The sequence below is a fragment of the Diospyros lotus genome, chromosome 8, assembly GCF_014633365.1.
Source record: "Diospyros lotus cultivar Yz01 chromosome 8, ASM1463336v1, whole genome shotgun sequence".
Classification (NCBI taxonomy): Eukaryota; Viridiplantae; Streptophyta; class Magnoliopsida; order Ericales; family Ebenaceae; genus Diospyros; species Diospyros lotus.
In genome coordinates this window covers 40,683,314-40,710,918 of record NC_068345.1, presented here as the reverse complement: position 1 = coordinate 40,710,918, position 27,605 = coordinate 40,683,314, and the positions used below count along the sequence as shown (strand labels likewise).

Sequence of the window (27,605 nt, the reverse complement as noted above, 5' to 3'; positions counted from 1 at the left end):
AGCAGAACCAAGGAGAGCCCTTGAAGGATTTCGTTTCACGATTTAATATGGAAGCCTTGAGCATTGAGAACTTTGACCACAGCGTAGCTATGGTGGCATTCCAGAACGCCCTGAGGCCCGGCCATTTCGCCCAATCGTTAGCCAAAACGCCTCCGAGTACGTTCACGGACATATTGGGCCGGGCCACGAAGTACATAAATGCCGAGGAGGTCATGCAGGCTAAGAGGGCGGAGCATGTGGAAAATAAGGATAAAAAGAAGCATCCCGAGGAAAGGAGGAGCGACGACCGAAGGGAAAAACATCGCCCTCGGTGGGATTTGGGGGGCTTCACTCCTCTGAATGCCCCGAGGGCAGAAATCCTGGCTACTATTGAGGGAAAAGACTATTTGAAAAAGCCTCGGCCGATGAAGGCACCATCCGACAAAAGGAACGAAAGTAAATATTGCCGATTTCATCGAGATCATGGTCATGACACTGAGGAGTGTCACCAATTAAAGAAGGAGATTCAGGAACTTATCAATCGGGATTTCCTGAGGAGCTACGTGGCTAAAACAGGTGATTCTCGGGGGAGAAAGGATCGACGGTCGCGATCGAGAAGCTCCCCCAAGAGGGACCACCCGGAGGATCGAAATCGGGCCCAGCGGGAGAGATCACATCGAAGAGAAGACGATCATCCTCAGCCTCCGATATTTCATACACTCGCAGCAGGGGAGGTCCCAGTCATGAAGGATGAAAAAAGTAGTGCGGTCTGGCTGAAAAGATCGAGGAATGTGGATCCAATCTCTTTTTCAGATAGTGACCTCCCGGGATACCCGACTCGAAATGACCCACTGGTGATAACAGCTGAACTCGGGAAGTGGGAACTTCGGCGGATCCTTGTGGATCCAGGAAGCTCTTCAAAAATCTTGTATCGGCAAGCCTTCTTGGGCATGGGGTATGAAATGACACAGTTGAGGGCAGCGAAGGTCCCTTTGGTAGGATTTGATGGTGAAGCCGTATACTCAGAAGGGATCATTCAGCTCCCATTGACGATAGGGAGAGGTTCCCGGACTTCTCGAGTTATGCTAGACATCCTGGTAGCAGACGTGCCTTCGGCTTACAACATGATTCTAGGAAGATCTGGTCTCAATGCCCTTCGAGCCATCCCAAGCACATATCATATGATGATAAAGTTTCCCACAGATAGGGGGACGGGCGAAGTGCGGGGAGATTTACGCTTAGCCCGTGAATGTTACATGGCCTCTATAGGCATTGCGAAGGGTAAAGAAGCAGGGTCGCAGAAGGACGCTGACCCCCCGAAGGAGGTCAGTTTTCTACTAGAAGGACCCGAAGATCCCAAAACAGCAGAGCCGGTGGATGAATTGGAAGAAGTACCTCTGGAAGAGGATTGCCCAAGCCGATGCGTAAGAGTGAGTATGGAGTTAAAGGACCCGCTAAGGAGTCAAATAATATCACTCCTTAGACAGTATGCGGATATCTTCACATGGACAGCCCGGGACATGCCAGGAGTAAATCTAGAAGTAATGACACACAGGCTGGGGGTCCGATCAGTTTTTCAGCCCATCAGGCAGAAGAAACGAAGCTTCGCCCCAGATAGGGCTCGGGCAATTGAGGAGGAGATCGCAAAGTTAGCAGATGCGCGCCACATTCGGGAGGTGGATTATCCAGAATGGTTAGCAAATATCGTGCTGGTTCCCAAAGGGCAGAGCAAGTGGAGACTTTGTATCGATTTCACCGATCTTAACAAAACCTGCCCAAAGGATAGTTACCCACTCTCGAGGATTGACGCCCTAATTGATGGAACTGCTGGATGTTCGCTCATGAGTTTCCTAGATGCTTTTCAGGGATATCACCAGATTCCATTGCACCCGGAGCACCAGGAGAAGACAGCATTTATCACCAACAAGGCAACCTACTGCTACACCGTAATGCCTTTCGGTTTAAAGAACGCAGGAGCCACTTACCAACGCTTGGTAAATAAGCTTTTTCACCAACAGTTCGGGAGAAATATGGAGGCATACATCGACGACATGCTGGTGAAAAGCCTGGTAGCCGAATGTCATCCGGAGGATCTGGAGGAATGCTTCAAAACCCTTCGTAAGTTCCATATGAAACTTAATCCTGACAAATGTGCTTTCGACGTTTCTGCAGGAAAGTTCCTGGGCTACATAGTACACCACCGAGGGATCGAGGTAAACCCTGCGAAGGTCAAAGCTATCATGGATATGCCGGCCCCGAGGAATGTGAAAGAGGTACAGAGCCTTACGGGCAGGATGACAGCCCTTGGCAGATTCCTTTCTCGTTTGGCAGAAAAAGGCCTTCCTTTCTACAAGGTCTTATCGAAAGCAAACAACTTCGAATGGAATTCTGAATGCCAACGAGCTTTCGAAAAGCTGAAGGAGCACCTAGGGATTCTTACCAAGCCGAAGCCCGGAGAACCATTATACATATATCTGGCGGTGGCCAATGAGGCCGTAAGCTCGGTATTGATACGAGAGGAAAATAAGATCCAGAGGCCTGTTTATTATGCGAGTAAACGATTATCGAGAGCCGAGGTTTGGTATCTTCCTATGGAAAAACTGGCTTTCGCCTTAATAACATCGGCGAGGAAACTCCGACCCTACTTTCAAGCTCATACGATTATAGTGCTTACTAATCAACCTTTGAAGCAGGTTCTTAGCAAGCCAGAGCTTTCAGGTCGGATGTTGAAGTGGGCAGTGGAGCTCACCGCCTTCGACATTGAGTATAGGCCGCGACCGGCCATTAAGGCGCAGTCGTTAGCAGACTTCATCGCCAAAGGGATAGGAGCTCCCGAAGGCCCCGAAGAAAATCAGAGACCATGGTTGGTAGCGGTAGACGGAAGCTCGACCTCGGGCGGTGGCGGAGCAGGATTAATGATAAAAAGTCCCGAAGGGCAAATATGGCCTTATGCGTTACATTTTGAATTCCGAGCATCTAACAATGAAGCAGAATATGAGGCCTTATTAGTTGGGCTGAGATTGGCTGAGCAATTGGGGGCTCAAAACGTCGAGGTGAGTTCAGATTCTAACTTAGTGGTGCAGCAGGTGAATGGAGAATATGAAGCCCGAGAAAGTCACATGGCGCGATACTTGACCATAGTCAAAGAGCTGATGGCACGTTTCCAACACGTAAAGGTGGAGTACGTCCCTCGGGCTATGAATACAGAGGCAGACTTGTTGTCCCGAATCGCTTCTTCCTCTTTCCCTACGAGCTCTCGGGAAATTCGGATCGAATCTCTTCCACAAAAGAGTATCAAAGAAGTCGCGGACCAGTTATGTGTTGATGACGAGCCTAGCTGGATGGACCCCCTGTTGTTATATTTGAGAGAAGAGAAACTCCCCGAAGACGACTCGGAGGCACGGGAGGTCAAACGAAAAGCCCGAAATTTCGTATTAGTTAGTGGGGAACTATACATGAGGTCTTTTTCACAACCGCTACTCAAATGTATCCGACCTTGCGAAGCAGATTATATCCTGTGGGAGATTCATGAAGGAATATGTGGAAACCACATCGGGGCTCGGGCTCTTAGTCAAAAGGCCCTACGACAGGGATATTATTGGCCAACGATGGTACGAAATTCTGAGCAGCTAGTCAGGACTTGTGATCGATGCCAGAAAATGTCTAATTTGGTCCATGTGCCGGCAGTCGCACTAACTCATCTCGCTACACCATGCCCCTTCGCTCAATGGGGTATAGACATCCTGGGGCCTTTTCCCCCAGCAGCTGGACAAGTCAAGTATATCATGGTTGCTATCGATTACTTCATGACTGCACTCTCACCCTGCAATTAAAACACAATAAAAACAAATCATAATAAAACTTTTATATATTTTTTTTTATTTTAGTGAGAGGTTTATACTCGCCAGTGTACGAGTGCAGTTGTAGTCCAAATTTAAATTTATATTTTCTGGATGATTCCAGGTCGTCCACTGAGAGATTTATTTATGGCAAAAGAAAAAGAATGTCACACACACACACACACGCATTTGGACAAATTGACAACAAGATTTTTTATGATTTTGTTTTTAGACAACAGATACTAGAAAATAAAGTAAGGCAAAAATTGAAATAAACATTAAACGTAAAAATATGAATTTGGATAGTGCTTGAGTTAAGACAATTTCAGTACCAACCCGTTGATTCCCAAATTTTAGCATAAAAGATTAGCAACATTAATTTAATTTCAGATATGAGGGTTTGTTATTAAATGCAATTAGAGATGATGATAGTTCTAGGTTAAGCAATCCCCATACATGATATGCGGGATTCTAATTTAAGCAACTACCATAAATCCAATTACAATTAATATACAAAACAACTAAATTAATCATCCGGGTTTGGGTATGATAGCGTTTCTAGTTCTAGTAACTCTCATACATGGCATGAAAGCTCTAAGTTAGGCTTACGCTCCAATCCAAATCTAGTGATTTTTCAATAATTAATACACACTCATACTGAAATTTAAATTAATGTTACTTATTTAAAACGCAGCTTTCTTTGGGAATCATTGGCGTTGGACACTGTCCTTGCCTTAACCCAAGATTAGATTTAGCTACTCATCTCCATTAAATTAATTGACAGGAATTTAAATGACATAATTTAAATAACAGAATTTAAATGACAGGAATTAAAATAGAAGAAACTAACCAGCCATTTAGGCGGTAGATAATTAAAATACAAGAATTTAAAGGCATAAACTAACCGTCCATTTAGGCGGTGAACAATTAAATGATAAGAATGAAAATTGCAAGAATTTAAAGGCAAAAACTAACCGTCCATTTAGGCGGTGAATAATAAAGTAATAATAAATGACATAAGAATTTAAAAGAAGAAAGGAAGGAAGTAAGATCACAAGAGAAAATACTAAAGAAAATGAGAGAGAACAAAAGCAATTCTCAAAGAGAGAATTCTAAGGAAATAACTAAACTTTTATTCAAGAATAATAATCACACTTACAAATGCAATCAACTGAGCTATTTATAGGCCACAAGATGCAATACAAACCACACAATTTCAATTATTCAATTAGACATAATTATATCTAATGGGCACTCATACACTTAAAGTTAAATGGATTTTAGCTATAATACACACCTAATATTAAATGGATTTTAGCTAAAATACATACCTAATAAAGCACTTATAAAGTTAAATGGATTTTAGCTATAATATCCACCTAATAGTTAAATGGATTTTAGCTAAAAAAACACACCTAATAAAGCTCTCACATAAAAAATAAAAATAGATTTCTATAAATTGGTTTTTAATCTTCATTAGGATTAAAAATAATCCTTGGGCCTTCTCCAAATAATATTTTCCATGGGTTGCTCAAATTGGGCCTTAATTCTTCATGGGCTTGAATTCTTCATGGACTTGATTTCTTCATGGGTTTGATTTCTTCATGGGTTTGAATTCTTCATGGACTTTAATTTTCATGGGCTTGAATTCTTCATGCCTAAAAAAAAAATAATAATTTAATGTTATTAATAAATTATATATTATATATATGTATTACACATGGCACATATATATATTAGATTATATTATATTATATATATATATATTACATGCATGCATATAATGATGTATATGTATTATATATAATTTTATATATTATTATTATTATTATTAAATTTTACTTTAAAATTTTATTTCATTCATTTTTCAATTTAAACTTGCATATAACCATAAAATATATATTAATATCTAATTTAAACCATTTTTAAGATCGAAAGAAGGGTATAATTATAACAAAATTTTTACAAAATTAACCACTAATCACTTCACGATGTGGGTCGAAGCTGAAGCAGTGGCCTCTATTACTTCTCGACGGGTGAAACAATTTCTATGGAAGAATGTAGTCTGTCGCTTCAGAGTTCCTCGGGTGCTGATCTCAGACAACGGCACCCAATTTTTTGATCGGTTTGTTCGGGAATGGTGCCAGGAGTTAGGAATCAAGCAACAATTCACCTCTGTAGCTCATCCACAGGCTAATGGCCAAATTGAACTCGCTAGCAGGACTTTGTTGCGCGGTTTAAAAACAAGAGTAGATAAGGCGAAGGGTAGCTGGGTGGAAGAACTATCGAGTATTCTATGGTCCTACCGAACCACGGCGAAGGTCTCCACGGGAGAAACTCCTTTCAGTCTATGCTACGGCTTAGAAGCGTTAATCCCAGTTGAAATTGGAGTGCCTACGCTGCGAGTAGAGCTGTTCGACCCCGAATCCAATGAGCAAAGTTTAAGGGACAACCTAGACCTCCTTGATGAATTTCGTGATCAAGCGAGGATTCGTCAAGCTGCTTATAATCAGCGCATAGAGAGATACTACAATCGACGAGTAAGAGCACGAAATTTTCTACCAGGAGATTTGGTATTAAGGCGAGTAGATGTTCAGGGAGCCCGAGAAACAGATAAGTTAACACCAAATTGGGAAGGTCCTTACAAAGTAACAGAGGTTCTCAGCCCGGGGGCATACAAACTACACACCCTCGAGGGTACACCGGTGAAAAACGCATGGAACGTGTAGAACTTAAGGAAGTTCTATCAGTGATAACTCTTTATTATCTTCATATGATCTGTTAGTAATAATTTTCCATTACATGTCTTGGCATTTTTTCTTTTTGTTGCTTTGCGTATGCTATCCAGGAATAAATTCATTTTTTCTCCTATGCGTAAAAACTCATCATTTCCAAAGATCTGGGAAGGCACATCAGAGCAAAGGGAAAGAATTGACATACCCTCAACGGGGCTAGACCCCTCAACAATAACAAAGGATCAGATGTGATCCTCGGGGGATCCGAACCCCCGACAAAAGCAAAGGATCAGATATGATCCTCGGGGGGTCCGAACCCCCGACAAAAGCAAAGGATCAGATATGATCCTCGGGGGGTCCGAACCCCCGACAAAAACAAAGGATCAGATATGATCCCCGGGGGGTCCGAACCCCCAACAAAAACAAAGACAAGGAATCAGATATGATCCTCGAAAGGCTTAAGATTACGGGGATCAGGCGCGATCCTTGGGGGGCCGGAGCCGAGCCCTTTTGAGCAAGCGACAGCAAGCGACGAAGACCAAGTCCTGCGATAAGCAGGGGTGGTAAAAAAGGAAGGATCAAGCCTGATCCCAAACGGCCTTCCTTTTCTTGTTTTCGACAAAAAACAAAGGAAACAAGAAAACAAAAAGGCGGTAGCGAAAGAAAATTGTGTGAAAAATCTAACACTTTTATTATTACGACAACAGGTTTGAATACAAAAATGTCTACTCTAAAGAGGACAAGGCGGCGACAACATCGAAGGGGATGGAGTCTACATCCAGGTTCGGGAAGCGCTCTTTGATAAGTTTTCTCATATGCTCGAACCCGCCCCGAAGAACTCCTTTTAGTTCCGCGGCATAAGCTTCGGAACTTCGAAAATCCTCGCGACCATTTTGAAAAGCCACTTGGGCATCCTTGAGGGCGGATTGGAGTTGGACATGAGCAGTGCGAAGGTCTTCTTTGCACAGAGAATAAGACTCCAACGCTTCGACCTGTCCCTTCTTGGCTTCCTTCAGCTCTAGAGTAAGTCTTTTTATATCCTCCTGAAGCTGGTGATTAACAACCTTAGTGGAGTCCAGCTCCTCCCCAAGTCGGGAATTGGCCTGATTAGCCTCAAGCATGTTTTTCTGGACCAACTCCAAATCCTCGCGCACTTGAGCTTCGGCTTCGTTGGCAAGTCTGGCATCTTCTTGCGCCAGCTCAACAGACTTAGTTAAAATATGAACACGGTGCTCGAGACTCGACAGTTGGGAGGAAAAAGACTCAAACCCTCGAAGCCTTTCGACCTCAGACTCCAGGGAAATGATCCGGGCTCGAAGTTCGGATTCTCGCCGAGAGACCAGACCTTGGAACTCTGTAAGGTTCTGAGGAAGTAAAAACAGAATATAGATTAAGACCTACTCACATAGAAAAATGGCAAAGTCAAAAGAGAAAGGAGTACAGTCGCACCATCAGAATCTCGGCGCAATAGTCGGTTTCGTTCGGAGTTCGTAGGGTCTCCGGTAGGACTAAAGCTGTTGAAGGAGCATTGGTGGCTTCAGGAGCCGGAGGCTCGGAGGGAGTAGCAGCCGGGGAGGTGGCCTCCATCCTACGACGCTTCGTCCGGCGTGCTAAAATCTCCTTCGTCGACAACGCCGAAGCCTCCTCCAGCGAAGCCTCCCCTGTCAGCTCCGAACGCCCCGCTGGTGCTAATGGCGTTAAAATTCGTTTAAAAATCGAACTGATAGGGATGCTGGGAGGCGTAGCACTGGACTCCGTACCTGTCAAGGTTTGCCTTTTCTGGGCCTCTGCGCGAGCCACAGCAAGCACCTGTGCGATGGTCGCTGAATCGTCTTCGTGAGAGATCGGCAAGGGCGCAGGCATGGTGGAGGCTTCTCGCCGCGCGGTCGGAGAGTCTCTGGTCTGAGAAGTGAGGAGCTAGGAAGATGGGTCCCCCGAACCCCCAGCAACGCCCCTCTTGGAAGCCTCTTGGAAAGTCCCAGGATCTTCCTCCACCGCTCTTCGCGACCTGGACAGTATTGAGTTTTTCTTATTATTCTTCTTGCTCTTTGGAACTCGCTCAGGAGGCGCAGCCCTCTCCGACACTCTCTGGTTGTTGGAAGATGCCGAGGGGCCCTTACTCCCAGGGAAGTCCAAAATCATTCCTCTGGTGATAGTAGAATACGATATCTCCCAGACCTCTTCAACTAAGAAAGAGATACCAACGAAAATCAAGTACAGACAAAGGAAGAAGAGAGGGTAAAAGAAAAAGATGAAAGAAGAAGAGCTCACAGTTCTCGCCGTCCAAACCTGCTTGGGTAAGGCTGGGATTGGAAAGCCATCCTTCTTCCCAGTTCCGACTGTTCTTCATAAGTCGGCAGGCGAAATCTTCAATGGTCTCGACGCTCGGACGCTTGTGCTTAGTGTCTAGAGTCCACTCGTTGCAGACAGACCAGATCTCTTGAGAAGAGCTGGATGGCCTGGGGCGGACGAAGACGAAACGCTCCTTCCAATCATCAGAATCTTTCGACCCGCCAGATTGCATGAGAGTCGAGGCAGAAATCTCAAGTCTGGAGTATCCCTTGCAGGCGAGGAGACGGCCATCTTTCACGATCCGAGGGGAGATGGAGATCCACCCCCCGGGGTCGTGGTTGGTTGTGAAGAAATAGTCGAAGAGGTCCCCAGTTGGCTCAATTTTGCCAGAATGACAAATAAGGAGGAACCCCATCAAGTATCGCCATCCGAAGGGAGACAGCTGGGCGGGAGCGATAGTGAGATGTTGAAGTAAGGACATCACTATTCTTCGGGGAGGAAGCCGAAAGCCCTTGTCAAAAGCACACTTATAAATGCAGAGGCGGCCGGCAACGGCATGACATGCTCGTAAATGGCTATTGAACTCTACCTCCCACTCTTCGGGGACGTTGTACTTTTCTCTGAACTGTTGGCATTCCGCCTGGCTCATCCATTGGCATGGAATCGAGGCAGCAGGGTATTTTTCCCACTCAATAAGCTCTGCGCCGGTAGGATTAAACCTCCCAGAACCAATTATCGCCATGGCAAAGAGCTAGAAGAAAGAGAGGCGGAAGTAGCGGAAAACGCTTGCCGGCACAAGAAAAGCTAAAACTGAAGGAAAGTCGTGCGGTAAGAGAAGTAGAGGGACTAAGGAGTTCCCATTTTAAAGGTTCAAACTGTGGGAATAAGAGACCAAAGGGCGAGCAATAATGAGCATTGATCACCCCGCACTGACAGAGCTCGAAAGACGAAAAGGCCTCAGACAATGCATAGGGAAGGGATACCGTCGTCAAAACCAATCGATTTTCGCGTCCGCCAGACACACAAAAAAAAAAAGAAGAAGAAGAAAGGAAAAGAAGAAGTTAGATGGAAGAGCCTCAGGAGCTTTACTATTCCTCGAGCCCTTCAAGCCGAAGAGCTCAAGGAGTGGGGGGGCAAGTGATGAGGAGAACGCCCTCGGTCCCATAATTATGCCAAGACGGATACCTAGTGGCAGTCAAAAGACACATGGCAGACAAGCATCGCCACGTCAATCAGATAAGCACTCAGTAAAGAAATCTCCGAGACCTCAGGAATAGGCTAACCCACCGAAGATCACGGAGGCAATAGCTATCCCGAACTCCTCGGAGACGGATATTATCGCGAAATCTCTATTGGGAAAGTTCCGAAGAAGGCGGAAGGGAGATCCCGAAGATCTCTCCATGATCCCTATCCCGAGAAAAGGTAAGAGAAAAAGGTGGGAGATTCTTCTTATCCTTTTCTGAGAGATATAGTTTAAAAGAGACAATTAATCCTAGATCAAGGACTAACTTAATCATCGGAGATCGACCGAGGGAGCAAGCCCCGTCTCCTCTGCAGGTACCTTCGGAGAGGCAAGAAGGGAACGTGCGGCTATTACTTCAGAAAATCTATCATCAAGCGCGAACACCCACTTTCTCACCCACTATCACCACAACCACTTTACTATATTATTCAAATAGCAACAATTATAGTAGATCAATATAAAATAGTGAATAATTATTAATATTTTTAAAAATTAAAATAATTTCTTAATATTATCAAATAACATACATCTATATAATTTATATTTAAAAATAAAATAATTTATAACATCAATCACTAGTTAAATCACATAATTTACATATACTACGGATAAATTAAATCACATAATTTACCTACACGATAGATGAATTAAAAAAATAAAATTAATTAAAAAATAAAAAATACCCTTTGAAGGTGTCTTGAAGCCCTAAATCTTGGGGTTTGGGGCCAAGGAGATGTCTCGAACCTTGGGGTTCGGGCGATTTGGGGTTCCTTGAACCCTGAGATTCAGGGCATCCCCCAACCCTCGAATCCCAAAATTTAGAAAGTTAAAGGAACCCCGAATCTATGGATTCAGAGAAAATCAATTCTCCTAAAAATATATACATTTTTTTATATATTATAATATGTATGTATATAATAGTTTATGTATATATATATAATATATAATTATAACTATACATATTATACATATAATATGTATGTATATATATAGTTATAATATGTATGTATATATATAATAAAATTTTTATTTTTTCATAAAATATAGTTATAATATATATATATATAATTTTAATTTTTGATACTAATAACTCAACCTAATTTGATCCAAATTTTAGTGTGCAAAATCAGGTAAATTAGAAAACCCCTTAATCCCTGAAAGGCGAGATTTGGGGAACCCCATATCCCCTGAATCTCGTTGTTTGGGGGGGTTAGGGGTTCCCGAACCACGGGTTTCAGGGAACCCCTGAACCTCGTTATTCGGGGGGTGATGGCTTCCCCAGAAGGGCATTTTTTGCGATTCCAGCAAACTCCAATGAAGAAGATGGGTGAGGCAAGCAAATTAGGCGATGACGAGAGGTTGGCTATGGTTTATGAGAGCGGTTTGAAGGAGAAGAATAACAGGGTTTGATGCATGAAGAAGGAGAACAGGAAGAAGATCAGGGTTTGATGCGAAGAAGAACAGCTTGGATGCACGTGGGGTGTGTTTTTTGAGAGATGATTATTTGGAGGGTATATTTGGTATATAAATGGTTGGCAAAGTAATAAATGTGGCTATGGATAGTAAAATTTAATATTTTACTTATAGTGATTGTGAAGAGTGAAACTCATGGTTGCAAATAGAATTTTCTTTTGTTTTGCTCTACACGAATACTTTAGTGGTTATTAAAATTAAATATAACTAAAATAACCTAAAAAAAATTATTTTTATCCTTTTAAATATGCAACTTGGGAACTCCATTTTATCTTTTTCGAATAACTAATGTCGGAAACAACTTATTTTCCCACACTCTAGAAATTGAAAATTTTAATGCATCTCTAACTCTATAGTTCAGGAAGTCTTCTTCCTAACGCTAGAGTTTGGGAGTTTTGCTTTCTCCCTAACTTTAGAGTTTGGGCGGTTTGCACTACAAAAAATTAGCATTTAGGGGTGATTTTTTTTTTTTTTTGTATTTTGCAATGATTAACGTAATTTAGAAAACTGCTGCTAAATCAGGCGTCGCGAAGCATTTAGCGGCGGTTTTCAGCAACTGCTAGAATAACCGTTACAAAATGCTATTTTTTGCAACGGTTTGTAAATCGTCACAAAATAAGTGATTTAGCGACAGTTTTAAAATATTTAGCTGTAGTTTCGAAACTGTTGAAAAAAAGTTGTAAAATATTGAATTTTCAAAAAAATTCAAAATTTTTGAATTTTAGTGGCAGTTTTAAAACCGCCGCTATTTACTACACCAATGCATAAGCAAGGCTGAGTGCCCCGTCGCTCGTGGGACCAGCTGATCTGTAAAGCCTCCTTATTAATTATTCACGCATATAATTTATATACTAAACCAATCCCATTTTCTAGAATTATATTATATATATTTTTAATATAAATTAAAAATAAATTAATGGATTATTTTTTAAAAGGATAATGGAATAAATTTTAAATAAATTAATTAGATTAAATTAAATAAATTAATTGATTAAAAATAAAATAAAGATTTTATATATTTTTTAAACTTTCATTTTAAAATTATTAAAATTTTGCTGCATGTTTTTTTATTTTTTTTTAAAATTAAATTTTTAATGAATTTTTATTTTTAATTATTTAATAATTTTAAATTATTTAATTATTGCAGCAATTTTTCAAAATTGCCGCAAATATTAATTAAATTTTATATAATTATTTAATTTTATTTGAATTTAGCAGTGATTTTTCAAAAATCACCGCAAAATTTAATTTAATTTTTTAATTAATTATTTATTTTCTAAATTTAGCGACAATTTTGTGGTAAAAAAGGGAAATAAACCCAAGGGTTCGGGTGTCCTACCTCTTGTGTCTTTGTGCACGTTTTTATTGTCCTCGCAAATCACCAACGAATGGGCAAGATGTTTAAAGGTGTGTACATTATACAGACAAACGAGCGATTCGATTGGGTTGTTAGGGTTTGAGGGAAAAAGTAGTTGTGGGATAACTGTATATGGTTACTGATGTACGAAAATCATCAACCGGAGTTCGAGAGCCCACAATGCAATAACAAGTGCCGTTGTAAGGAACAGAAGCAAAAGAACAAACAGGAAGCACACAAGATTTTTACGTGGTTTGGCCCGAATCACGCCTAGTCCACGACTGTTCTCTGGTTATTCTGGCAGAGTCACAGTATGTAATTCAGTTATCCATCATTTTACAGTGGCGTATCCTCCTCTATAAATAGAGTCGTGTGGTTTACAATTCGAATCAGTTCTAAGTATGGAAGGAGTCTATTCCGTTGATGGCGTTTTCCCTATCGTTCGGAATATCAGGGATATGTTTCTTGTCTTCAAGGATTTGAATTACTTCTGATAGGCAGGTGTATATCGCTTCCGATTATCTCGCGGTCTTCTGGCGCGTCTTTCGGCGAAGCTGAAGTCGTGATGTTGTGATACTGGGATGTTGTTTTGAGCTCGCTCGCTTAGGGCAAGCTCGTTGTCTTCAAGCGACCTGATTTTTTACCATGAGACTCTTCATTGGTGGCCCTCGATCTCTGGGCCTGGCGGGCCTCTAAGGAATTTCGGCCGGCCTATTGGGCCTTGGGTATTTTGGGTTCGTCTTACGGGACCGAGTCCAGCCCGTTAGGACACCCAAGGGTTCGGGTGTCCTACCTCTTGCGTCTTTGTGCACGTTTTCATTGTCCTCGCAAATTACCGACGAAGGGGTAAGATGTTTAAAGGTGTGTACATTATACAGATGAACGAGCGATTCGATTGGGTTGTTAGGGTTTGAGGGAAAAAGTAGTTGTGGGATGACTGTATATGGTAATATGTGAAAGGGTATTTTGGAAAAATAATAGCTGCAGAGAATAGTTAAATGTTGCTACACAGAACAAATGTAGAAAGTGGCTATGGAGAGAAAAACCCGTTACTGCAAATAGAATTTTCCTTAAAAAATAAATTGCTTAGGATAGAAGATAATTTTTCGTCTCAACTTCGAGGACTAATGCGAAAGCCCATTAGTAACTGTGCTAGCAAAATGAATTGAGATGTTGGGATTTGAAACTCGGTAATTTATTAATGATTGTGATATTAATATATGAGTGTTATTAAAAATATCAAAATTAAGTGTTTAAATAATATTTTTATTTCTTCATGTCTTTATCATGACAGAATGTTGGTACATGTATAAACATGCTTGTTTTTGTAAGTCATGCCACATGAATAATCGATTGGCAATATTTAATTAAGTTGATTGGTTTGTTGTATTCTCTCAATAATTAAGGCATTTGGTTCTTGATGTGTAATATCAAAATTTTACATTTCAACTATAAAAAATTATTGCCTTAGGTTACTTACTTGAGACACAAAAGGAGATATAACAAAGAGAGTAAAAGAGCAATGAAATTAAGTTCAATAAAAAAAAAATGATAAAGATTAGTTCTATCACATTTTGTGATTAAGAATAAAAGAATGTAACATCTTTTGAATTAGTGATTAAGAGATTTAGGTTTTTTTTTTTTTAAATTATGTGTAATTAATTTAGTTTTTTTTCATTAAAGTAAATTTTAATCTAATGTATCTTGTAATTTTTTTTTGACATGACACTTTTTATTTTCTACATATATTTCTTATTTGATCTAGATAACAGTTCTATTGACTTTCAATAAGGATAAGAACTTAAATAAATAATTTTTAATAATTAAGATACAATATCTTGATGTTTTACACATTAGAGATCAAACATTATATTTTTTTTTATTTGTTGAGGGAGCACAATAAACTAGTCAATCTATTTAAATACAATTAATTGATCATTCACTCGACATGCTACTCACAAAAATGAGTACATTTATACGCAGACTAACATTCCATCACCATATAAATTTAAAACAATAACTTTTAATAATTTAAATACAAAATCTTAATATTTTACATATTAAAAACCAAATCTCATATTTTTTTTAATTATTAAAAAGACACCGTATGAATTAAGGCATTAAATAAGATTCGGCCCAAGCTGAATTTAACGTTTCTTTTAATCTTTTTGGGTCTTCAGTTGTTTCACGTTTTGATGGGACTAATATCGTATCATATTCTTACCAATTTTTTTGCATTTGAGTATTACAATAATGTGCAAATTGATGAGCATGGTAGCAACAGTAACATAAATCTATAAGGTACATTGACGAGGACTCAACTATATATCTATAACTAACTCGATTGCTGATAATGATAATGGCCTCCATAGTTGTATCCATATGGACTTCCAAACAGATAATCTGCAGCACTGTTCTTCCACTGGTGGTCTTGGCCTACTTCTCCACCACTGCCAAATTCTTGACAACCATAATACTTCTTCTTCCTGGACAAACACGGCCAGTACCCAAATAGGCTTTCACACAGGTCCATGGCTTCCAAGCCATACCCATATGGGAGTTGATGAGCCACTTCCTTGTGATCATACCCATTTCCTGAACCATAATCATAGCCAGGCCAAGGTGGATCGCAGCCTTCAGAACCATAACCATCTCTTTGATCTTGATCACCTTGACCCGAGTCTGAGGGCTTCTCAGGAGGGATTTCCTCGCCAAGGAGGTGTCCATTATCCCCGGTACTGGGATAGGTTGGTTCGGTTTCTTCTCGTGGTTTGACCGTGTTCCTGGGGTCAGAATCATCTTTCCCATAAGGTGAAGGAATGGATCCATAAGAGAAGCCATCTGAGGGGTGGCCATTAGACACGTGCAGGGAGCGAGGATAGCAGATTTCATCGGAGGGTGGAAGAGGTTTGCCGTAGGTAAGAACAGGGTCATATCCACCACGGAAGGGCGTCGGATCATACTCCACAAAATCAATATCAGGATCATCAGGCTCAGTGGTTTGAGAATAGGAAATCACATACTGTGTTTCATATCCATAATGAGCTGGGTTATGGTACTGGATGAGTTTCGGCTCGGTTGGATTGTAGGTAGAGTAATTGATCAAAGATTGAGTTGGAAAAGGATCACAAGCATCGGAATAAGCAGTTGAATCGTATTCAAAGAATTTAGGCTCACTAGGGTCAGGTACAGAGTACTCTACAGTGTCATGAAATGGAACAATATCATAATTAGAGGTGCAATAAGGGGTACTTACATAGTACTCATCTTCACAGCCATGATAGAAGTTGGAGCTGTAGAAAGAATCCATTGTAGATCAAAAAACTACTCTTCAGGAAGAATCCCAGAACGTGTTCATCGTGCCGGCTAGCCAGGAAGAGGAAATTTCAGATACAAGACGATAGAGATGAACATGGCATGAACGGCGTCCTTGGTTTATTTCGTCACATCACATGGGTGTGGAAACCACCCAGCTCTTATCCGATTGTAAAAGATGAGACAAAAGACTTTGACACTTTAGCAATTAAAGTCAGTTGGCATGTCAAATCATATGATAAGACCGCCTACCTTTTTCGAGCACTCACATGATTTGATGAGTGCTACCATGACTAAAGGTTGGGCAATTCTGGTAGTTTGTTCAGGTTCAAAAGGGTATCGTCAGCTCAACCTTGATATTCAGACCATAGAAGAACAACTTTATCATTGCAACTAAAGCTCGTCTTAGTTAAATTATGGCTTATAAAAGAAAGAATGACTCAATTCATTAAGGAAAACCACCATTTCTGGCCACCGATCGCAGTCTAATGGGCCACCGATCGCAGTCTAATGGGCAATCGATTAACATATCAGAGGGTGATAAAAGTAAAACTGCTTTAATTAAAGCAAACCGCCATTTCCGCAACGAAAGCTTTCCCAGGTGGTCCAATAATAAACAGAGTGAAAGGGCATATTTATTGTCAAAATTAGGCTTTCACAGGTTATCCAAATAAAAGCACAGTGGAAACCCAATATAACTGGCACAATTATCATGAAAATCAAGAACTTTATGAGCATGAACAGTTACCCAACATTCACCATTTCTCTATTTCTAGATTGTTGTGGTGTTCACGGGGGCTGGCCCTGAGGGTAGGCAACCAAGGCAGGTGCTTTGGGCCCCCACTAAGGCCAGTTTTGGCTTTGTTAACATGGGTCCATTTTATATTATATATATATAATATTAAATAATTTTAAGAGCCTGAGATGCTAGAAGATCCATATAAAATTTTACTTAAGACCCCTAACATCTCAAGGCCGACCCTGAGTGTTCATCCAATGAGGTAAATTACTTCACCTACAAATTGAGTAATTATCTCAACACTCCTTGCGGTTGGATATATATATTTTTATTTTAACTTTGTGTTATTTTTTTTTATTTAAAGTGTGAATTTATATAAATTTTACATAATTTAAATTTTGTTAAAAAATAAATAAAGAAATTAATTCAAAAAATTAAGGGTAAAAAATATTATAAATTAATATTATAATACAGTTAAAAATTAATAATCAATTATAGAGAAATTCGAAAGATAAGCAGGAAGAAATCAAATCAAAGTTGGAAATTGAAGCAGGAGATAAAGACAAGGGAGGTGGAGATAAGGAGATTAAAATAATTGAAGTTAAAGGAAGATTGGGATTGAAGCAGGCAGCCAAATAATATAAAAAGGGAGGTGGAGATAAAGAGATAAAAATTGGAGGAGAATTGGAGCAGCAGGAGGGCATCACAGAGAAGGACGGAGCAGCAGCTCACGCAAGCAGCGGCCGCACGGTGGAAGAAAAAACACGGCAGAAGCCTCAAGGGGTTTACCCAGATCTCCAGTCAACATTAATCTATTATTTATTTATCTTTTATGAATTTCATTAAATTTTATCATGAATTAATTTTATTTATTAGGGTTTTTTTGATTGAACTTGAATAGTTGACAATTTATATTTATTATTATTATTAAAAAAATAAATAATAAATATTGATCAGTATATTTGATATCATTCGAGAGAGAATATAAATAACAATTACATAGATAATTAAAATTAAATTATTAGTTAAATAAATTAAATAATTATATCAAATATACCTTCTAGATGTCTCTTGCTGTTGCTAATATTGATGAGTTAATATTGATTTTTTTACTACTCTTTGATCTGTTGAAATTAAATTAATTAATTTTATTTTAATTACAAATTTTCAGAATAATTTAAATAATAACAGGATTAACAAAATTTCAGTAACTAATATACCATCTCAGATATTGACTACTTTATTCCTTGAACAATTTCGTATACTTGTGACCAGCAAGCATCAAAATTCATCAAACTTCTTTCTCATGAATTCTGGACAAACTAACCCCCACCGAATGCGATTAGGCATGTGATTGTTATTGTATGAAGCAATTGCTCAAAATAGGGTATTCTGTTGCTTCCCTTCCCAATCCAGACATATATGGAACTAAGCTGTTAAACTATCAATAAGCTTTAAGTAGATTCAGTCTAGAAGGCTCAGCTTTGCTGAATCCAAGGACTAGTTCTAGTAATTTTACAGTTATTTATTTTAGTAGTCATCTATTCATCTCTAACGAGCTCAAGAACAGCAGCAGCATGAAATGATCGCCAAGCCACGGTAGCACATAGCTGGAATGAAAGCACAAGGAGTGACTTCAAAAGGAGGCTATAAAAGATAGATATGTGCTAAAAATAGTCATTAATAAATGTACAAGTTCAGATACTTATAAATCATTTAAAGTCATAACTTCTTGTTCAATATTGCTGTATGCTCATACATTAACATTGCATACCACTCAGAATCAGGATGGAACTCACCATTGGTCTGAGATATAGCATACACAGCTAGCACTCCACCAGATTGAACAGTACTAGAAGCAAATTTTTGTAACCCAAAGCTATCTAGGCATCGCTACATATGACAATAAATGGCTAATGTTGTTTTTTGCTTCCTAATAAGCCCCAAGGCTATGATGATTTTTCGGGTGGGTTTATCTTCATAGGCTTCACCCCAGGATTGAAGAACCCAAGACCGTCACTACTTTTAGGTAGCCCATTTTAGAAGTCGGGTCACAAGCCCACTCCCTATTTTAGAGGAGAAATGGGTCTCGGCCCATTTGCTCAAATGGGGGGGGGAAGCCCACTCACCTTAGCTCATTAGCCCTCATATAAAAAGGGCACTTTTTGCCCTCCTTTTGGCGTCTTTCTCTCTCGTGGCCGAACCCTAGCCTTTTTCTCTTTCTCTCTCTTTCTCGTGTTTCCTTTTCTTGGCCGATAGCTCAATATCTCTTTCCTTATTCATCCGATTGCGATAGGGGTTTTCTTGTTTTATGTGGTTGATCCTTCTTTCCATGTATATAGCCGCCTTTCTTTGTGTGTGAAAGGCAGTCCCTCTGATGTCCCTAGAAGCCATTACATATTCGGGTTGGGATTATCTTTTTCGGGTAAGCTGTTCTCTCTTTGCTTTGTGTTTCTACCATTCGTCTTTATGATTGATCTATTTTCTGTGGTAACCTACTATGAGTGGTTTTGATCGCTTGAGTGAGAGAAAGTTTCGTTGAGTTTGGCCGAGAGGTGTTGGGATTTTTTGGGCTTACAGTTTGAGAGTTTCGTTTGTGACTTGTGGTTCCTATTCGTTGGCATTACCAAAAGAGGTGATTGGTTCTTTCAGATCCGAGCCTTGAATGCTCTTAAACAGGGAGTTTACATTCTCTTTCTTGCATTATTTACTTTGATATATTTTCTGGTTCGATTTATCGCACTAACCCCTTTCTGTTTTGAAGAGATTTTTCACAACAGCTAACAAGGAACAATCAGCATTTTCCAAATGGCTTCTCTATTACCAAAATATTGTCAGACTACGAAACAGAAGAACACATGAAAACATTGAAATAGAACAATGGAATTGTTTTATGACAGAGAATAATTCACTACAAAAAGAATTAATTTTTTACAGCAATTTTTTTAATATTTTGCGGTGGTTTTGAAAAACTATCGCTAAATTTAGAAAATAATTAAATAATTAAGAAATAAAATCGAATTTAGGGGCAATTTTTGAGAAACTGTTGTTAAATTCAAAATAATTAAATAATTCAAAATTAAAATTTAATTAACATTTGCAACGATTTTGAAAATTGAATTTTGCGACGATTTTTTAAAAATCACTGCTAAATTAAAAAATAATTAAATTAACATTTGTGATAGTTTTTCAAAATCGTCGTAAAATTCATAAAAAAAAAATCGACTTTAGCGGCGGTTTCTCAAAAATCGCCCCTAAATTTAAAAATAATTTAAAATTAAAATTAAATTAATATTTGCGACGATTTTGAAAAACCGTCGCAAAATTCATTAAAAATTTAAATTTTACTTAAGAAAATAATTAAAAATTAAATTAATAAAAAGAAATATAAAATCTTAGAAAGAAATTTAAAATTTAATTTAAATTAATCGTAAAATTATTTTAAAATTTTAATTTAAAAAAATAAAAATAAAAAGTAATTTAACAAAATTTTAATAATTTTAAAAAATATATAAAATCTTTTTTTATTTTTTAATCAATTAATTTATTTAATTGAAATCAATTAATTTATTCCTTTATTCTTTTTAAAATAAAATTAATTAATTAATAATTTTCAATTTCTGACATCGCCACATGGCGTGTGGACATGCGGCCACGTGGCACACAATAATAGTTAATTCATTTTTGTACAGTTCCTTGCAAAGTGTCCGATTGCTCGCACTGGAAGCATACACCCTTCCTAGTGTTTCCTTTCGCTTGAGACTTTTTTTTTATGTGCCCTTCCTCTCCACATGAATAATAGTTAAGAGGTTTCAGTTAAGTATTTTCTCCTTGGATGGTTTTTCTTATATTTGGGGCATCACTTACTACTCTAGGGATTCTTATTTCCAAACTTCTGCTCCATGTTCCCCTTCGACTCTTCAAACCTTATCAACTTCACTCGTAGGAGATTTCTCTTCGTTGTTAGTGTAATACCTTATGTTTGTATGAGTTTGCCACGTAATTTCGATGAGTTTAGAATACCGAAAAATTGGATTGATAGTAGTTATAAGTACCAAATCAATTGCAAAGAATATTTCGGAGCGAAATTGTCTAAGGAAAATTATATGGTCTCAATGAACGTTCCGAGATAGGATTTATGGTATCGAAAGAAATCGAATTGGGAACGATTTTCGGTACAGCTAAAATGCAGCTATTATTTAAGCTACAAAATCGAATCATTATAAGAGACTCCCGAAAAATCAACGGAACCCTAGGGGGGCTCTGGTTTTATGTAACGAACAATCCTTCAGTGGTTTCGGGATGAAACAACAGCCCGGTGAGGACATTGGGACGAAATCGCCAATATCAAGTAATCTTGAGTTATTAATTTTGCGTTTTTGGTATTATAATGCAAATTAATTTGAGGTTTAAGGGCATAATTGTAATAAAAGAATTTCTCAAGTGATATTATGAGGAAATTGAGGATTAATGTGCAATTTTTATATCTAATAATGTGATATAATATATATATGTATATATATAAAAATATGGGCGTGCGTTAGGCCGTTCATTGGCCATGCCCTGCAAATCTATCCCCATGCCCTGTATATTAGCCGTGCTTTTGCATCCGTGATTTGCGCAAATCTCACGCCTCTGCAAATCCATGGCAGCAAGTTGAGTGCCAGACGGCATGGCAATGAGGGAGCAGCGGGAAGCTTATAAATAGCAGCCAGAATGAGAGTGAAGGGGCAGGGAGCTTGGGCTTGGCCGAGAGAGAGAAGGAGAAGGAGGGAGATCGAGAGGGAGAGATCGAGCTTGGGCTAGGCAATCTGAGAGAGAGAGAGAGAGAGAGAGAGAGAGAGAGAGAGAAAGCTGGAAAAAAAGGTTGGTTGTGGCCATGGCAGCCGCGGCAGTGAGCTGGGCATCGCAAGGTAGGAGGCGTGGCCGTGGTGCAGCATCACAGTGGCGTGAGGAAGCTCGAGGAAACGTGTAGCGGTAGCCGAATGGGGCGAGCGCGGCCATGGCAGCCATGGCCGCAGCCAGCTACAGCAAGGCTGCAACCACCCGCGGCCATCAGCGACCACGAATGGCTACCAGCCGCAGCGTAGGGGCCGGGGAGGTCGGCGGAGGCGATCGTGGTGGCCGGTGGTGACCGGCAGGAGCGGGAAGGAAGGGCGGCGAAGCTTGGTTGTGTGCGCATGGCGGAGGCCCTGTGCGCTGGAAGAAAAAGAAGGAGGAGAAGAGAAGAAGAAGAAGAAAAAGAAAAGAAAGAAAAGAAAAGAAAAGAAAAAGAAAAGAAAATAGGAAAATGATGGAAAAAATTCTAAAAAATAGGAAATTATATTTCAGTAATATCTCGGAGATTTTGGCAAGAAAAATGGCTCAGGCACGCGTTTTGAGGATATGACACGCATACCGAGAAAGCTAGAAATGCTAAGTTAAGGTAAGTAAAATTTTTTAGAAAATTTCAGAAATTTAAAAATATTATTTTATGAATTTTCGTAGTGAAATATTTGAGAAAATATTTTAGAAATATTTAGTTTGGATTTATTGAGGAAAAATAAGAAGAAATAGAGAGAAAATTAAAGAAAATACAAAAAATTATGAAAAAAATAGGTTTTAATGCTTACTTAAATAAATATGGTGATTAGGATACTTTGAGGCTAAAGGTGAAGAGACTTGTGCAAATTTTGAGGTTAGCACGCAAATCGAGGTGATGCACGTATTTCGAGGGAATGCGTGAATATCGAGGTAGCTTGATAAGTTTAAAAAGATAAGTGATACTTCCCAGTTAAATTTAGTTTTGTGAAAAATGCTTGGTTTGTAAAAATTCCGATCCTCGGGAATGCTTTCATCATATTGACATACTCTAATATGTACCCATCACGTAGACTACATACATGACATGATTATAAAGTGCATAAATACATGTTGAAATCATTGGTCACACGTATTGAGGCCGTAGGGAGTACGAACTAGCACCGCTACTTTACCAAAGGGTGCCCCCAGACACCCCGGCTTCGAAAGAAGTGGCCGTAAGAACGGTAGGTAGCATGAAGGGTACAGTTGACACCTACAATAAGAGACATTGCATACACACATGATATAACATTATGTACCCTTACTTAGATGATTCATCATCTAACTTGGGCTTTGCCCCTAGAATATTCAAACGTTCCAGATGGAGAGTGTAGCAGATACGAGAATGAATGAGACATGAAATGGCACTTAACAGAGTGCATAATAAATGAAATGTATGTAACGTAACCCCTGTATTTAAATTTTGTTGTTTTAGATTTTGAACGTTTTGAGGAATGTTGAAGATGTAAGAATTTATTTATGATTAATGTTAAGATATTAGGTTTTGATCATTGCTTTCACATTTGATGTGTATAATGATTATCTTTCGAGATAAATGAATGAGAATTGTGGGACGAATTCGGGGAATGATGTGGTTTAGCATTAGTTTGAAAGAAAAAATTTATTGTCCCAAAATTGTCCCAAGTTATAACGCGCTTGAGAAAGCGAGGCGTTACAGTTAGAGCCTTGTTCGGGGCTTCCTCATATGAGTTAACATACCAAGTACTTAAGGCCTGCTGTAGTTCTACTCGTAGTCCAAACAGGAATTTCTGTGCCTTTTCCATTCGTTAACGTCGTACATCAGCACGTACTTGATAAGCTTGGTGAATTTGGTGTCGTACTGGGCTATCGACATTTCCCTAGTCTGCTTCAGGTTCATAAATTTCCAACTCTTTTCCTACCTACAGCTCAGAGGGAAATACTTGGCGTTGAAGACTTTCTTGAATGCCTCTCAGGTCATCACCGGAGCCTCATTGGATTCCGACCCTTGCCTTGAGCTGGATCGCTGCATAGCTCGCTCCGTTGTCTGCCACCATTTTTTGACCTCTTTCTCTAGCATAAAGGTGGCATAGTTCACCTTATCCTGATCATCGTACTGTAAGTGTCAAAGCAATTTCTTTGTTTGCTCCAACCAGTACTCAACCATGCTAGGGTCGTCGCTAGATTTTCCCTTAAAGGTTGGCTGCTATTGTCGCCGGTACTACTCCAACACATTATCAGTATGTCTATTTGGTTCTCCCCTAGTTGCATAGGTCAGGAGGTTCTTCATGACCCTCTCCATTCGGTCCAATCGCCCTTCTAAGACTGCAGACTCCGTTTCTTGATCCTTACTCCCGATGCTACTTGTAACGGTCCGCCTCTCGGAGCCCCTACCACGGATAGAGGATCCGTGAGAGGGTCATTATTAAAATGATATCGAACAATGACGCACCTACAACACACACAATCCCTATTAAAATCATAATCTCTTTTTATTATAACATCTCATAAACATCTTTACAAAACCATTCATCTCTTGGGCCCACCTGGGCTTACACAACATACGACAATCTTAAAAAAACATAAACATTAACCTTAACAGAAGTGCAACGACACCCAGGATCTAGTTTCGGGAGAGCTCTGCACTTGCTATCATGACACGACGGTCTGGACCCAAACCATGATAAACGTACCTGGAATGATGTAAAACAACATGAGTCGCGAGACTCAGCAAGCTCATGAAAGAAAGGTTACAGGTTTAGGATAAGACCCTTCCCATGACACCCCATGCAACTCATGTCAATGCAACCACACCATGCCATGATCCACATGTACCTTACTTCTACATGCATAACATAAAGTTAACTGCACATAAGGAACCAGGGGCCCACATAAGTCACACATTGGCACCCGAGTCACGCATACATACCTGTTGGCAGCCTTTTATAGGCTACCATTTCATTTCCCTTACATGCTCATTCCTGTCACTCACATCATAATCTGTTGCCATGGGTCTCACCCCAAGGTCTTACTGTTGCCGTGGGTCTCACCCCAAGGTCTTTATGTCGTCATGGGTCTCACCCCAAGGTCTTATCGAGTCGGTACTCCCGACACCTGGCACGGTACTCCCGACACCTGGCACGGTACTCCCGTCCAGAATAACAGTAATAATAAAATCATGCAATGCAACACGTAAGAAATGCAATGGCCATTGTAGCATAAACGTGATGTCAAGGCCCCCATAAACCAAGCATCAGGCCCTGCTACGCCTCACATAGGAATACACACATGCAGCATGCTCTAAATGCATATGCTCACATAGGATATCTAAATTGGCTTTTAGACCAACCGGGTCATGCAAATGCTCATACATCCCATCACACACGAAACATGTCCCTACGTGAACGCAACCCAGCCCTTTGTAGCACACACATCATGAAATGCACAAACCAAGGCGGGAATCTAGAGTACCAGCTCTTCTGGCCGTCTAGCGCTTATCGTAATAACAGATGACTGACGCCCATACATCCAGCCATCAACTGCCACGACCCACGGTCAACAGTCAGTGGCTTTGTACCCATACCCTTAGACACACTTACTGACACTATTAACTTTATATCTTTCCAGCTTAACTTTACATAACATCTCTCCATAACTCATAACCCTTCATGTACATATCCACATATCATCACAATGCCATTCTCATTCGTTTTAATTCACATAAAGCCATCTTAATATACATAATAAATTATTAATAAAACCCCATTAAACCATAAACAACTTTTCTAAGAACCTAGCCCAACGGGTACGGCATCATTCCCAAGGGAAGCGGAGTGATACGAAGCTCCGTAACGGACAGAAAGAATGACACCAAATCATCATTTTCCTAACTCATTCCATTAATAATAATCCCATTTAATAAAACATAAGTTATAGGGTGGTTGCCACGCAGAATATTATTATTAATGCATGACACCGAATCAAGGTGAGTGAGGGTTTAGAGTACAAGAAATCTCAAAGACTTTCACGAGAAATAAATAACGCGAGGAGAGGGTTAGGAGCTTGCCTGAAAATAGCTGTTTTCAGCCTCTCTTGTGCTCCCGATGCGAATTAAATCATTTCCTAGCAAATAACACAACCGGGACTTAAATTAATTATTTCTAATCGCGCAAAATTTATAATTTACACATATCACGCTTCTACTAATTTTTACCCACGTACTTAATCACTTTCTATGCCGAAAAATTCCAAAATCCTTTTATTTTTCCTTATTTTCTTTTCTTTCCTCTCTTTTCTTTTCTTTCTTTCTTTCCTTCCTTTTCTTCTTCTTCTTCCTTTCTTCTCCTCCTTTCCGCGCCTACTGCTCCATGCGCGCTGCTTCTTCTCCCTTCTTTCCTTCTTCTCCTCCCTTTCTTTCCTTTCTTCTTCTTCTTCTTCCTCTCTTCTTCTTCTTCTTCTTCTTCTTCTTCTTCCCCGCGCACTACTCCTCCCAGCTTGCTACCCAACTTATTCCATTTGCACACAATTCAATAGCATTAAAGCCATAAAAAGACATGGCCAAGACAAGGCCACACCATGCATACATACATATAAATATATATATATATTAAGTAATTAATTTAATTTGATTTACTTTCTTATTATTACTATTATTATTGTTATTATTGCTACTATATGTTATTTTGTTATTTTCATAAATACATCCAATTAATTTAATTAATCATCTTAATTTCCTATTTCTTCAAAATATCATAAATAAATATTTTCTCAAAAATTTTCAAATATTCTAAAATATCCTCAAACACTCAAATTAATTATTTTTACTTGTCTCCAAATTTTTGGGATGCTACACTACTACTACCAATACGACTATAGTGACGACTCCCACTATCTTCGACATCCTTTATTCTTTAGTTGGGGGTGATAGGAGTCATGTTCCTTTGTCGCCTAGTAGTCACCATTTGAAAGGGAAGAAAAGACAACATCTCATTTTATAAGAAATTCTTTCCAAAAAGGGGATTTCGTTTCATTAATAAGCTGAGGTACAGCATATGACATTGCTAAAGGAAAAACAACAAAAAGCACAACTAACACACTACTACGAGAAAAGAAAAGTCGTCCGAGACTTCTTCTAGGGACTGTCCAACTTCCAGACCCAAGTATCATTGTCCATCGCGTCGTCTCCAGACTCGACCTCTGGACCATTAGGGTCTTCATGTACAGTTGTCCCATCTTCCTTATGATCTGAGCTAAAGTAGTCAACATCCATTACTTTAGCCTCGGCTGTCTCGTCAGTATCCCAATCTCTACCTGAGTCAGAATTATTTGCTTTTTTTTATTATTATTATTATAGCCTCCTCGTAAATATTAATGGCATGATCGCGAAACTGTTGACAATAGAAATATAAGGACACATAGTTTCCTTGATGGCGAATCATTTCAGCTAGGGCTCTCTAATCTCCTTCCAAGTGATTGATCAGGAAATCCACATGGGCATGCGTCAGGCTCGGTCGTATGTAACTATTTGGCAGCACGTCTCTTAAGATACCCTTGAGAACATCTAGACGGTCAAAGATGTCTTCCACCATCGGTTCACTATCCACCCATCGACTGGTCCAGTAAGTCACCCAAAATTGCTCGACGTAGTCTCCTTCCATTCTGACATTTCAATAATTGATTAGATTTCTTAACCTAAGTTTTTTCTAAACCTTGGGTTCATAGATCCCTAATGATCTCTTCTAAGTCTCCAAGTAAAATTTGCTTTGATACTAACTATAACGCCCCACCTCTTTAGGGCGTTATATTATGCTAT

General features: G+C 39.5%; 2 protein-coding genes across 2 annotated transcripts in view; both read right to left on the bottom strand.

Moving 5' to 3' along the window:
- Positions 1–27,605, bottom strand: part of LOC127807311 (pentatricopeptide repeat-containing protein At3g13150-like) — a 102,201-nt gene that overhangs the window by 5,538 nt on the left and 69,058 nt on the right. The window lies entirely within an intron of this gene.
- LOC127807312 (uncharacterized) lies at positions 15,109–16,543 on the bottom strand. Its single transcript, XM_052345030.1, has one exon. It carries the CDS (start codon positions 16,226–16,228, stop codon positions 15,254–15,256), a length of 975 nt encoding a protein of 324 aa, XP_052200990.1. The 5' UTR covers positions 16,229–16,543; the 3' UTR covers positions 15,109–15,253.

Coding starts and splice junctions, on each gene's coding strand:
- LOC127807312 (XM_052345030.1), bottom strand. CDS start 16,228: ATGGATTCTTTCTACAGCTCCAACTTCTATCATGGCTGTGAAGATGAG.